Below are 15,176 nucleotides of genomic sequence, written 5' to 3'. Positions count from 1 at the left end.
GTATTTTCAATTTTTCATGTTCTAAAGATAATAAAATACATTTAGATTCAAGAACACTACTTAATAGTAGCTACTTCATACAATTTTTCAATTAAAAGAAGCATATGATAGTAATGAAGCACAGACAATTTTAGGACTAGGCGTGTCGTGGTGTCCGACACTTGTATGACACCCGTACGACACTTGTCGGAAAAGTCAAATAAGTGTCAGAAAAGTCAGACAAGTGTCCCATAAAAAATGGTTTTTTTCTTTGCTCTGACACTCATATGACACTCATACCACATATGTCAGACAACTCAGACAAATATTTCAAACAAATTTTTTTCTTTGCTTCAACACACACTTATATATTTTTTGGACAAATCTTACACACATCTAAAAAGGTTAAACATGTATTAAAACAATGTTATCAATAAAAAATTAACGACATTAATTTTGATCAATATATGGATAAATGAAACTCAAATATTAGCTTATATGTAACGGTGTCGGTGTCCTATATTTTCAACATTATCGATGTCGGAGTGTCCGTGTCGTGTCGTGTCTCGGTGTCTGTGTCGGAGTCTGTGCTTCATATTGATAATAGCTACTTCATACAATACCGGCTGATTTCCAAAATGATATGGTGATGAATAACCAAGAAAATTTGACCTCACATTGTATATACAGAAAGGTGTGATACAATGTGAATTACTAAATAAAGTGAAAATATGCAAACACAACTAAGTTTTATCCCATTATTGATAAAAGAAACTTCATATTGGTCTTTCTTAAACTATATCTTAATCGATTAACCTCAAACAGAATCCAAATCAGTAATCCCAATATTTGATAATCAATCAAATTTGGGAAGCAGACAAGATAATCATGTCCATAAACTTGATAACATTTATTAGTTGAGTTGGAAGAAAGTTTGTCTTCCACGGGAGAATGGTGGATTGGGAATAAAAAATATTGAAGATTTCAACCTTGCTCTTCTTAATAAGTGGAGATGGAAAATTCTTAAAGGTTCGGATTGTTTATGATATGGTGTGTTGAAAGCTCGGTATGGGGATGTTTCTATGAGAATTTTTCAAGATAGTAAGGGAGTTAAATCTTCTCTTTATTCTTCTTATAATTCTTCTTGGTGGAAAGATATTCTCAAAGTTGGATCTAATTCTTTAAAAGATCCTATGGTGGTTCATTGCAATTTTGTTATTAGTAATGGTTTTAATACCCCTTTTTGGGAAGTGAAATGGGCGGATGATGTTTCGTTGAGGGAGAAATATCCGGATTTATTTTCTTTGTCTAGTTTGAAATTAGTTTTGGTAGCCGGTATGGGAGGGTGGAGGAATGGTGTATGGAAGTTGGGGGGGATTTAGGTGTGAATCTCTCATCCTTGACTTTGGAGCATAGGATGGATTTTAATTCTTTGGAGATGTTCTTAGGTGGGATTGTGGTGGGAGGTGTGGATCGCGATAAAGTTGAGTGGAAAGGAGAAGATGGAGGTGTATTTACGGTTGCTTCTTGCTATGGCTATTATGCTTCTTTTCGTACTCCTTATGGCCCTCCAAATAAGTTTGATTGCTCTTTGGAGAAAATTTGGAAGATGGAGGTTCCTTACAAGATAAGGACATTCGGTTGGAGACTTTGTGTAAATAGGCTTCCTTTGAAGGAATTATTGAAGGTTAGAGGTATTGAGTTTCCTTTGAATTCTTTAAATTGTGCTTTTTGTGGTGTTGAGTTGGAAGAGGGAAACATTCTTTTTTCTTGTGCAAAATAGTGAAGTATATTTGGAAAGAAATAGTGTTATGGGTGGATAAACCGTTCGTTTCGGAGGAGGAGGGGTGTCTTTCGTGTTTTTGAGATTGGTATTCTTTTTGTAAAGGGAAGAATTTAAGGGAGAAAAAAAGGGGAGTCATTTGGCTTGCAACAACTTGGACCATTTGGCTCATTCGGAATGGGGTGTGCTTCCGTAACGATGAGTGGAATGTCAACGACATGGTTTGGAGTATTAAATTTTTGGTGTGGAAATAGAATTGCATAGGTGATATTACATACCCCAATTCTAGCTTTTACGAATTTAGTAAAGATCCTTTACTATATATGTCGTAATCTTTTGGTTTGTAATTGGCTTGCAATTTCCTCTTTCTTTTTGTCGGGATTTTCCCGTTTTATCGTGTAAAAGGTTCGGGAACCCTTTGTTCTTGCATTAATAGTATTCCTTGATTACACAAAAAATCAACAACAACTAAGCCTTTTTGTAACAAAATCCAAAATCAGGAAATCATGTCCATAAACTTCTTGATAGTTGATTGAATGCTTTGAGATTACACTACAACAACAACGATTAATTATTCATTCTTTCTATCGAAAGAAGGACAACTACAACAATAAATTCTTATCCCACTGACTGAAAGAATGACAACAACAAAACAGCAACAACAATAAAATCTTATCCCACTAAGTGGGGTATAGAAACAAGGACTTTCTTATACATTACAATATAACCTATATTTATCCTAAGTTCCTCACATTTTTGGGCACTTAAGTTAAATTGTGATAGCTTATTATATTCTTGTGCGAAATATATGTCGTTCTTATACCCCATTTATGTTAAAAAAATAATTCAAAGATGTATTTTTGAAATCACCATTGTATGGTATTTAATTTTATACACACATTAAGGGTGTGGCAAGTGAGCCACCCTTATTTAACTGGTGACAATTCTAGAGATGTATCTTCGAAAATGTCAACGGAAAAATATATAAGACAACACCTTTTCATATTCTTCTTCATGATCAAAGACAATTTTGTATCAAAATCCTTAAAAACCTCCATCAATTCTCAATCAAGTTTTCCACCCCAAAATAGCCTATTTTGTGTCTCAACATCAAAATGAGCAAAATAAACTACAATTTCAAGTAAAGAACATATTTTTCCTTATACATTGCTTGCATTAATCTAGCTTTTGAGTGTTGAAAAGTTGCTAAAATTAATTGGAAATGCATATTCATTGTGAAGAATAAGTAAACATTAAGGGAAATAAGATAAGGGTTCAAGAACCATATAAAAATAAAAAGATAAAATCAAAAGAATGCTTAAGAACTCAATATCCAGTCCCGAATGAGTTTTGAATATCTGTATTATGTGACTTAGTTTCACTTAAAATTTTATAAATAATTAAATAGGAAATTAAAATATGTTTAAGTGATTTGAACTCCAAAGTATACCATACACAAAAAAAAAAACTTATGGCACTTGTTCAATTCCTTCTTGCTAATGAGTTACACAGTTAGAGAAAAATATACTATCGAGTAACATGTTTGAGGGTTTGAACTTTGAATTGTGATGGATGATTCACTTGATTTCTTATAAGAATGTATCCATGTTCTTCATGCTAATCTAAGAGAAATAATAAGTTTGTATAGTTTTCATGTCCAAAATTTTAATTGAATAGAGCATATCATAGTAGCTACTTCACAGTTACACAAGTTAATGTGTTCCTGCATGTCCATAAAATTCATAGCTAGCTTGCAACCTTTTGCATCATGCAGATTACTCATTTCTTAGCCTAGCCAAGCTGATAAAACTGATTAAAAGCATAAAATAAGCATACAATACCTAAATACAAAAATGTTTGGCAGGATAGAATATGACTAATAATAAGATATTTCAAATATAAACCAAAACAATAATACCAATATTTGATAATCCATTAAATTGGGAAACTAACAACCCAATTTTGATAGCATTCATAAAATTCAAAATCTGGTAATCATGTCCCTAAACCTCTTGGTTGAATGCCTTGATATAAGACTACAACAACATTCAATTTTTCATTCTTTCCATAGAACTAAGAACTTCCTTGTAAATTATAACTTTCCATATGTAAAAGTCAAATTCCTCAAAATTTCGGGTACTTAAATTATACCGGGCTATCTTAGGATAAACTGAGAGTAATATATGGCTCTTCCATGCTCCAATAATAGAATAACTAAGGTCATTTCCGGGTCCTATAGTTAAGACTTTAGTCCATGATTCTTTTACACTGAGTTTGCCCAAAATCCATATATGAAAATTATTTTCGCAATCATAACAAGTGAAAGCAACTGACTCATTTAAAATCAGGAGGTGTTGGTTCTCAGAATGATACTTGAAATTTGAATCTGAGGGTAAAACTGTTTGAATGAACTTTTTATTGCTAAAGTCAAACGAAAACATTTTATCCCCGCCCTCCAAAAAATGGCACAATTCATTTGAGTTCACCAGAGAACGACATGTCGTAAAAGGCAATGGCGTATCAATGTGATTGAGTTTTCTCCAATTATTATTTTTTAGGCTATATATCTCCCAGAAAGGGTGTGGGTCAATATATTCCTCCGACCAAAACTTGTGATCGTCATCCATTAAAAGCTCCCAAAGAGGACTATCCTTCTCAGGCAAAAACAACCACGGACCTTTAGAAAATGCATACGGAGAGTCTTCAGGTAAAAACAAAACATTCCGAAGCACTTTGTAGTCATGTGTAACACAATCATAACCAAATGCACTAGGAGGAGGGTTAAACTCAATTTTCCCGTTATATAATTGAAAGCTAGGAGGAAGGACCTTGGTTTCCTTAGTAGCAGGGTTCCATAATACAATTGGTGTTCCATCACTATAATCTTGGTAGAGACAAATAATTCCATTAACACTGGAAGAACCTAACATCAGCATATTTGCATGATCCTCTTCAAAAGGAGGTGGCCAATCCATTATAACCATATCTTCAAACCTATCACCGGAAAGCTTCGACAAAGAGTCTTCGGTGACTTATTTTTCGCTTACAAAATTTAAGAGAAGAGAGGTGTTTTCGTAATCCTCATTAGGTTTGGATATGAAGAAATTTGTGTGGAACATGTTCATGAATTGAGAGTTTTCAAATAAAAGAGACCATAATTTATGAACACACGTGAATCGTTTGAGGGGTTTAAGGGGCAATTTAGAGAGTATACATAAAGCAAGTTCATATGGAATGTGAGAACCATTAACCTTTTTCTTATATGTTATGGCAACCATGATATGAATTGAGAGAATGACAACAAACTGAAACAGAAAAGCTTTTAAATAAACACAAATCAGCGAGAAATTTGCTACCTATGAAATGAAATATATTACCAATCTTTTTCATTTTTGGTATATACACGTGAATCGAGAGTTTTCAAATAAAAGAGACCATGATTTTTGGACACATGCGAATCGTTTTAGGGGTTTAAGAGGCAATTTTGAGAGTATACATAAAGAGAGTTCATATGGAATGTGAGAAATACTAACCTTTTTCTTAGATGTTATGACAACCATGATATGAATTGAGAGAATGGGAAGAAGCTGAAACATAAAAGCTTTTAAATGAACACAATGCAGCGTGAAATTTGCTAGCCATGAAATGAAATATATTTCCAATCTTTTTCATTTTTGGTATATACTATTTTTTAAATGTGAAATTTGTTTGCTTAGTTGATAAGATATTGTATGCCTCGCCATTTTTAGTTTTTTTTTTTTTTTTTTTTTTCAATTTTGGTATAAACTCTTTTTAAATGTAAAATATCCGTTTGCTTAATTGATAAGAAATTGGTTGTTTAATTGATAAGAAATTGTATGTCTTTAATTGATAAGATATATATTAAGAAATTGTGTGCAAAGGGTATTTATTTTATCTTTAGCACACCATTTCGTTCACGTTTATACATTTTGTTTATGGGTGTGTATGATTATTTAATACATGTCATACGCTCCAAAGTAATTAATTTATAAATAAATAAAAAATTTATAAACTCTTTTTAATTTTCCAAAAGTTAATTATTACTTTTATAAATATACCTTCTAGTTATTTTTGTATCATTTTTAATATAACATTAAACTATTTATATTTAAAGGTTAAAGATAGTGCACTTACAGTATAAAATAACATTAAACTATTTATATTTAAAGGTTAAAGATAGTGCACTTACCGTATAAAATAGCTTTACACTGTCATCTAATTGGGATTCATCAATTAACCATGTCACATAACTTTTTTAAAAATAACAATGTGACTTGACACTTAACATGGTCGTGATTGATTGACAGTGTAAAATTATTTTACACTGTCAGTGTATATCCTTTTTCCTCTTATATTTATAATAAAGATGGATATTTTTTATAAAATAAAATTATTGATTTTTTTATAATAGATATAGATATATTTTTTGAAAAGATTGTTGATTTATAAATATTACCTCCAACTACTTTTATCAGGAATTGAACCCTAAATCAATTGTTTATACTCATTTAACGCAATTAACACTTATCAGTTAAACTATGTCATCCACACAATATTTTAATTAATGATATTTAAAAAAAAATACAATTTCAAGTATAGCTATATGTCAAGGGATATAGACAAACTAGTAACAAATTCTTGCCAACGCACGAGTACCCGTCTGATACGCGCATTTGTTAATCAAAATGAAAACAACGTTATGGTTTAAAAAAAGAGTCAAAGAAAGAATTATGATGGTAAGAAAAAAATCAAAATATTATGAATAATTGAATGTAAAAGTACTAAATAGAAAGAAAAAAAAAGTAAAATACATGTAAAAATAGGAGAAACATGTAAAACTAGAAATGACATGTGGATTTTTTCTTCTACAAATAGATATAACTGCTTGAGAAAATTAAGATGGACAGCCCTCAAATAGAAAAATATAACGTGTGAAAAGTGGTTTGAACTCAAAAGCATTTCAGGTTTGAAGATGATGAACAAAAATGCTTTTGGCATTTGTTCAATTCAATTCCTTATTGCAACTGACTTACACATTTTGCAATCCTCACATGCAGTTGACCTCAATTAGACCTCTAACTGCCACCACTTTGACCAAACCGAGTTATTAAGAAATTTGATGTATTTTCAATTTTTCATGCTCTAAAGATAATAGAATACATTTAGATTTAAGAACACTACCCGAGCAAGACTCATCCCTAACAACCTTAATTAGGTGCTAGTTTGGTATAACTTGTCCTACTTGTGGAATTCCTATCAGGTAGCATGTTTATACTAACAACTATCTTCATGTTCTTCAGGCTAACCTAAGAGCAAGAAATTTGTATAGTTTCCCATCAAAATTATCAATTAAAAGAATCATATGATAGTAGCTACTTCATACAATACCGGCTGAGTTCCAAAATGTTTGGCAAAATAGGGTGATGAATAACCAAGAAAAATTGACTTCACATTGTATATACAGAAAGGTGTAATACAATGTGAATTGTTTTAGTCTCAAAGCTACCTTTTATTAACTAAGTAAAGTGAAAATACAAACACAACTAAGTTTTGTTCCATTATTTCATACAGAATGCTTTGAGATTACATTACAACAACAACAACGATTAATTATTCATTCTTTCAATCGAAAGAAGGACAACAACAACAATAAAGTCTTATCCCACTGACTGAAAGAATGACAACAACAACAATAAAGTCTTATCCCACTAAGTGGGGTATAGAAACAAGGACTTTCTTATACATTACAATATAACCTATACTTATCCTAAGTTCCTCACATTTTTGGGTACTTAAATTAAATTGTGATAGCTTATTATATTCTTGTGCAAAATATATATTGTTCTTCTTCCCCGCACCAATAGGAATCGACTTAAAACAAGGTAAGGGTCCGACAATGAAGAGTTTAGTCCATGATTCCTTTACACCAAGTTCACCCAAAATCCATATGTGAAAACAATTCCTATCATAATAATTACTACACATGAAAGCAACAGACCCATTTAATACGATCAACTTTTGTAGGATACATTCTTTTTTCTCATCTGAATCTAGCGGTAAGGTTGTTGCTAAGAATTTCTCGGTGCTAAAATCAAATGACAACATGTGATTTTTGAGTTCGGACACCAACCAATGGCACAATTCATTTAAATTCACCAGAGAAATACATGGACCAGGAGGAGGCAAATTGATTCCATCCAGTTTTCTCCAAGAATTACTTTTGAGACTATATATCTCCCAAAAAGTGTCACACATCTCTTCTACTTGCGGATCCTCCATAAATAAGTCATTCTCATCGATCAAAGCATTCCGAAGCACTTTATAGTCATCTGTAATAGAGTCGTAACCAAATGCATCGGGACAAAAGTTAAACTCAATGTTGTAGTGAATACTAGGAGGAATGATTTTGAATTCTCCGGTGGCAGGGTTCCACAAAACAGTTGTTGTATTATTGTCATTCTCATCGCCTTCATAGATACAAATAATGCCATTAACACTACAAGAACCTAAAGGTTCAATACATCGGTAGTCATTACCTTGAAAAGGAGGTGGCCAATCTATTCTAACCCTATCCTCAAAATTATCACTGGAAAGCGAATACATGGCACACCGATTCTCAGGGGGGCCTGTGTGTCCGAATAAGAGGAGGCAAGTGTTTTCGTAATCTTCATCTTGTTTAGACATGCAATTGATGCTGAACATGTTGATGAAATGAGAGCTTTGAAATAAAAGAGACCATGATTTTTGAACACATGTGAATCGTTTTAGGGATTTAAGAGGTAATTTGGCGAGAATACATAAAGCCAGTTCGTATGGAATGTGAGAAGAACTAACCTTTTTTGTGGTTGTTGTTGATGATGCTTCAGCCATGAGTTGAACCTACTGAGAAGAGAGATACGTTTTGATTTTGATGGATGGAAGACCACAAGTTATGCTTTTTTCTTTTTCTTTTTGGAATGTGGGAATACTTGTTTGCTTGTGTTTGTTTCGGTGCTAGAAAAAAGATTCATGAGAATTTCAAGTTGGAAATAATTATTGATTTATTTAGTAGATGGGAAAGAAAAAAAGCCTTATAATAAATAATATCTAAATTTTGCATATGGCTTTGATTTTTTTATTCTGTTTCAACTCTACTATATATATATATATATATATATATATATATATATATATATATATATATATATATATATATATATATATATATATATATATATATATATATATATATAAACAATTTTGATTTTAGCCAATGCTAAATGCAACCTTATGGACTGTAGATAACAATAGGGTCTCCAAATAAGTGAACCCGATACAATTTTCATGCTTGCCATAGATTTTGCTTTCACTACTACCTTGAAGCTCTTCTTTTGTAGGGTGCGAGAAAACATGAGACTAGTAGGTTTCGCTATGATTTCAACACCTTACGGAGATTTAACGGTCGCGTTATAGATGGTTGGTCCAGGACCTACATTGGTAACTCTTCTCCTGAAAACTCCTATTGTTCTATCTGTATTGGTTTTCACACTTAATTGCATGCTAGGATAGTTGATAGCGTCATGGCCGATCCCCGGAAGCAAAGAAGTGCAGTTTATAGGAGAGCCGGTTAGTACTGATAACGTCGAACCATTGTATCCTTCGTGGCATAAGAACTGAATATAAGCAAAGCCGTCCATGTCGTATACTAAACCAGGGTTCAGAGCTTTTGTCGGGTTAACTTGACCAGCACCAAATGCGAACTCGGCTTCCATGTTAAATTTCTGGCTCATAGGTATGGCTTGACAAAGAATATAACAACATTAGTTATGCGAAATGTCTGAACCAAACCATGAGTAGTCCTAAGAAGGTGAAATAAGTTTTAGTTTTCACCTGTGGTAATTATGGCTGATCTGATTGCAGCAGGAGTCCAATCCGGGTGAAACGATTTCACATACGATGCAACTCCGGAAACATGAGGGCAGGACATGGAAGTACCGGACATTAGTGTAAATTCGAAAAGTTGAGTGTCCCCTTCTAAACCAGTAATCGAAGTTTTAAGTGTATATGCTGCCAAGATGTTAATGTCGGGAGCTGTTATATCAGGCTGCAGACAAGAGATTATTCAACACAATAATCAAGTAGCTATAATCACAAAAATGGAAGGAAACTAGTAGTTACTGGTAGTACCTTGAGGACATGCTGACATCCTGGATTCGGGCCTCTAGATGAAAAAGACGGGACAAATGGAGCTGGTATTTTCACTTCATGGCTCTTACGTATTACTGCTGAAGGTGATCTTTGTTGAACAAGATATTTATGTTTTTAGATAATCGAGTAAGAAGGTTACTTAGAAAACAAACAAGAGAATGTTTTACCTTGTAGATTGTATATAATTGGTAATAATTTGACCTGTGGTTTGATTCACAAAGGTAGAAGGAGCACTGAATATTTGAGTAACATCTAGAAATTGATCATTTTCAACTATGGTACCAATGCCTCCTAATCCTTTCACAACAGCATCAGTGCCCCATGTTCTAAATCGGCAGTAAACAATCTTTCCTTTCACTTTTTTAGGATCTAAGGAGTCGGCATCATCACAATACCTGCCAAAGTATTTAATTTTCCTTGTTATTTAAGAAGCTTAATCGGATATTGTTGAAAATCAAAGCGGAAATTACTTAGCATTTTCCTTGCTTGAAGAGTCTCGAGCTGCGTCGATCCCATTAACAAGAGGGTACTGCTTTTTTTTTTGGACTGAAAGTGCTTACTCCTTCTCCCTGCATAATTCTCAATGTTAGATATAAACACATTAGATAAATACGTAGAATAGGCGGATGCAAAATTAATAGAAGCTTACAGAAACATTTTTTAGACTTCCCATCTCGATAATGCTCTGGAAGTCCCTATCAATGCCACTAGCAGCTACTGTGACAATCCACGGCGCATTATTCACGACAGTTGCCATAGTTGGACCACCATTTCCAGCTGAGGCGACCGTGACTATGCCTTTCCTCATGGCATGAAATGCGCCGATTGCTATACAGTCCTGCACATAATTTGCATTTCCTCCGCCTAACGAAACCGATATGACATCCACGCCGTCGTGTATGGCAGCCTCAAATGCTGCAAGTATGTCCATATCAGAACATCCATCTTCTGTCCAGCAAACTTTGTAAATTGCCAACCTGGCTGAAGGCACAGCCCCGCGAGCCGTTCCTTTTGCTAATCCGAAGAGACTTGCGTTTGGTACAAGATTTCCGGCTGCTGTTGATGAAGTATGAGTTCCATGCCCTTCCACATCTATGGGAGATAATATATCAGACAGATCAGATCTTCCGTCAAGCTTGAAGTATCTGGCTCCAATTATCTTGCTTCAAAAGCAATCTTGTTTATCATTTCTCAATTAACGCAGAAGTTTATGTTCTCATAACACTATCATGAAGAACACGGAAATAAACAAACAAAAAATGAAAATGAGTTGAAACTTGAAAGGAATTATAAACCTGTATCCAAAAGAGCAACAATTGTGTCACTCTGTGACTTCAGTTTTCTCTTAGCTGTCAAAGGTAATCCAATAAAATTCCATGATCTTGTTGTGTGTAGCTTGCGGTACTGATTCGGAAATACTGAGACCACTTCATTCATGTCTGCACAATAAAAATAATTAAAAAAAAGATTAATTATATAGAATTCAATTCATAGAGATATGAAAGGACTAGTATAGAAAAATGGTGTCATGCCAGATAACTTGTTGGCTTCATCCTCAGAGAGTTTAGCAGCAAATGTATTAAAGCTTTTTGTATAGCTGTATACTATGGATTCTTTGGCTTCAACATGGCTGCTAAGTAAACAAAAATTAAAACACCGACGTCGTATTTGATTGCTCACTTTTATGTGATTTTAGGCTTGAACTGTGGCTACCTTTGTTTAACAACTGAGACAATATTTAAATGACTCTCTACTGCTTTTTCCCTACTAACCGGATGAGCTTCTAAGAAAACAATGTAAAAGTTCTGCAAACCATACAAATGGTGTCTAAGTTATTAACAAAGAACAAAAAAAAACTGACATATTAGATGAAAGAAAGTGATTGCCTTTTGTTCAACACCATAAACTGAAACATTGCTAAGTAGAATCAGCAGTATTGGAAGCCAAAGAAGTGAGTATGAGTTGGTAAGTTTATGAGAAAACATGTTTAGCATTGACATGCTAGACTTATAAACAGTGTATAGGGTCTCTAACCATAGGTTTATATATATAGAAAAGAAAGGATAAGAAGAAAGCATGTTTCAAATTTCAACTAGTTTGTTTAGACTTTGTAAGGCATGCACATCACTTTCAAGTGCAGTAGATATATATTGCTTAAAAACAAAGAACCCTTTGAATTAGGACTCTCCTATTCCTTGAATTCCAATGCAAGCCTCATATTGCCTTGAATACATTAATCTATTATTCACCATGCCTCATATTGCCTTGAATACATTAATCTATTATTCACCATGGCATAACTTCAAGTTAAACCAGATTGAGACATGATTTTTGAGATTAAAACATATGTTTTGATTATTTTTAATTATACATTTCCTCATTGTCTTATAAAATATTAATGCTTAAGATGCAGATGGTTTACCAATATGAGGTTAGAGTGAACAAACTGAAAGCTTGAATTTGCCTTTCCACATTCTGAAGATGCATCTCCAGATGCACTCTATATTCACACTAGCGTCCAGACAGGCACTCATGTGCCCGTCTGTCCGCTTTCTTCGGTGTGCAAGCGGATAAAAATATAAACAGTATTTTTCATGTGTTGATTTTTTATTTTTATTTAATTATTTATAAAATAAAAAAAATAGAATGAAAAAAGAAATAAAAAGTGTCATATAACAGTTGGTAAAGAGAAGTTGAAGTTAAAAAAAATTTGAAAAGGGTATAATTGGAAAGAAAATAGGCTACATCAAAACCATGTTTTGCCTTTATATATTGTTATAGATGAAGGGTTGGACAAGTGAGCCAAGCTCCGTTTATGTCAAAAAATAATTCAGAGATGCATCTCTGAAATCAATCACCACTGTATGGTATTTTTATACACACATTAAGGGTGTGACAAGTGAGCCACCCTTATTTAACTGGTGACAATTCTAGAGATGTATCTTTGAAAATGTCAACACCCTTTCATATTCTTCTTCTTCGTGATTAAAGACATCTTTTCTATCAAAAGTCTTAAGAACCTCCATCAATTCTCAATCAAGTTTTCCACCCTAAAATAGCCTTTTTTGTGTCTCAACATCAAAATGAGCAAAATAAAATGCAATTTCAGATAATGAACATGTTCTTCCTGATACATTGCTTGCATTAATATGGCTTTTGATTGTTAAAATAAACGTTGATTTCGGAAATATATCTTCGGTTTAGGTTGAATATGGTTTGGATATGTATATCTAGAATGTTCATAAGTTGAATATGAATATTAAAAGGTTAAATATGTTTTTAGTCCCTATAAAATTACCCAAAATGGTTTTTAGTCCCTATAAAAAAAGATTGACTTTTAGTCCGTATAAAATTACTTTTGCACTCAGTTTTAGTCCCTGTAGAGGGACCAAAAGTGAGTGTAAAAATAATTTTTTAGGGACTAAAAGTCAATATATTTTTTATAGGGACTAAAAGTCAAAATTGAGATATTTATAGGGATCAAAACCATATTTAACCCAATATTAAATATGTTTTTCTGTTATGCTTGGCTGTAGACACGGCGCACCATGATACTTTTCTTAAAGCTAATGTGTATGTGGATGTTAAATCAACTAATTATTAGCATTTGAATTTGCAGATTTCCTTCCCGGTATGAATATATTATTCGAGTTAAATTTATGGTTGCTAAAATTCACTGGATATGCATATTCATGGTGAAGAAAAAGTAAACATTAAGGGAAATAAGACAAGGGTTCAAGAACCATATAAAAATGTAAAGATAAAATCAGAAGAAGAGAAAATTAAAACATGTTTAAGTGGTTTGAACTCCAAAATATACAAAAGCAATAATACCAATATTTGATAATCAATTAAAATGGGGAAACTAACAAGGCAATTTTGATAACATTTATCTTGTAATAAAATCCAAAACTTGGTAATCATATCCCTAAACCACTTGGTTGAATGACTTGATATAAAACTACAATAACAATTAATTTTTCATTCCTTCTATAGAACGAAGAACTTCCTTATAACTTATAACTTTCCATACGTAAATTTCAAATATCTCAAATTTTTGGGTACTTAAATTATACCGGACTATCTTTTGACCATGGGAGAAGAATATGTGGTTCTTCCATGCTCCAATAGGATATCCAAGGTCATTCACAGGTCCTATATTTAAGAGTTTAGTCCATGATTCCTTTACACCAAGTTTACCCAAAATCCATATATGATAATTATTTTTGCAATCATCATAAGCGAAAACAACTGACTCATTTACTATCAGGAGGTGTTTGCAATTATTATGAAACTCGAAATTTGAATCTGAGGGTAAAACTGTTAGAATGAACTTCTCATTGCTAAAGTCAAATGAAAACATTTTATCTTCAAACCCCAAAAAATGACACAATTCATTTGAGTTTACTCGAGAACCCGATACCAATGGCATATCAATGTCATTGAGTTTCCTCCAATTGTTATTTTTTAGGCTATATATCTCCCAAAAAGGGTCGGCGTAAATATATTTGGACTCTACCTCCAACCAAAACATGTCATCGTCATTCATTAAAAGCTCCCAAAAAGGACTATCCTTCTCAGGCAAAAACAACCACGGACCTTTAGAAAATTCATAGGGAGAGTCTTCAGGTAAAATAACATCCCGAAGCACTTTGTAGTCATCTGTAACATAATCATAACCAAATGCACTAGGAGGAGGGTTAAACTCAATGTTCTCATTATATACTTGAAAGCTAGGAGGAAGGACCTTGAATTCTGTGGTAGCAGGGTTCCATAATACAATTGGTGATTCATGGCCATAATCTTGGTAGAGACAAATAACGCCATTAACACTGGAAGAACCTAACATTTCCATATATATATGATCCTCTGCAAAAGGAGGTGGCCAATCAATTATAACCATATCCTCAAACCTATCACCGGAAAGCTTAGACAATAACTCGTCGACGGGTATTTTACCCTTTACAAAATTTGTAAAATGTATTAGAAGCGAGGTGTTTTGAGAATCCTCATTAGTTTTGGATATGAAGAAATTTGTGTGGAACATGTTCATGAATTGAGAGTTTTGAAATAAAAGAGACCATGATTTTTGAACACATGTGAATCGCTTTAGGGGTTTAAGAGGCAATTTAGAAAGTATACATAAAGCGAGTTCATATGGAATGTGAGAACTACTAACCTTTTTCTCAGATGTTATGGCAACCAT

General features: G+C 33.1%; 2 protein-coding genes and 1 pseudogene across 2 annotated transcripts; all 3 read right to left on the bottom strand.

Annotated features, from left to right (window-relative positions):
- Positions 1-3,810: 3,810 nt before the first annotated feature.
- LOC131633098 (uncharacterized) lies at positions 3,811-4,737 on the bottom strand. Its single transcript, XM_058903814.1, has one exon. The coding sequence runs from the start codon at positions 4,735-4,737 to the stop codon at positions 3,811-3,813; it is 927 nt and encodes a 308-aa protein (XP_058759797.1).
- Positions 4,738-7,365: 2,628 nt separating this feature from the next.
- LOC131633081 (F-box/kelch-repeat protein At3g06240-like) lies at positions 7,366-8,667 on the bottom strand. The gene has a single exon (XM_058903791.1). The coding sequence runs from the start codon at positions 8,651-8,653 to the stop codon at positions 7,484-7,486; it is 1,170 nt and encodes a 389-aa protein (XP_058759774.1). The 5' UTR covers positions 8,654-8,667; the 3' UTR covers positions 7,366-7,483.
- Positions 8,668-8,712: 45 nt separating this feature from the next.
- Positions 8,713-15,176, bottom strand: LOC131633097 (subtilisin-like protease SBT4.14; annotated as a pseudogene).

The sequence above is a fragment of the Vicia villosa genome, unplaced genomic scaffold, assembly GCF_029867415.1.
Source record: "Vicia villosa cultivar HV-30 ecotype Madison, WI unplaced genomic scaffold, Vvil1.0 ctg.001069F_1_1, whole genome shotgun sequence".
Classification (NCBI taxonomy): Eukaryota; Viridiplantae; Streptophyta; class Magnoliopsida; order Fabales; family Fabaceae; genus Vicia; species Vicia villosa.
The sequence above is the reverse complement of the archived record's forward strand: the minus strand, read 5'-3'. Positions and strand labels throughout refer to the sequence as shown.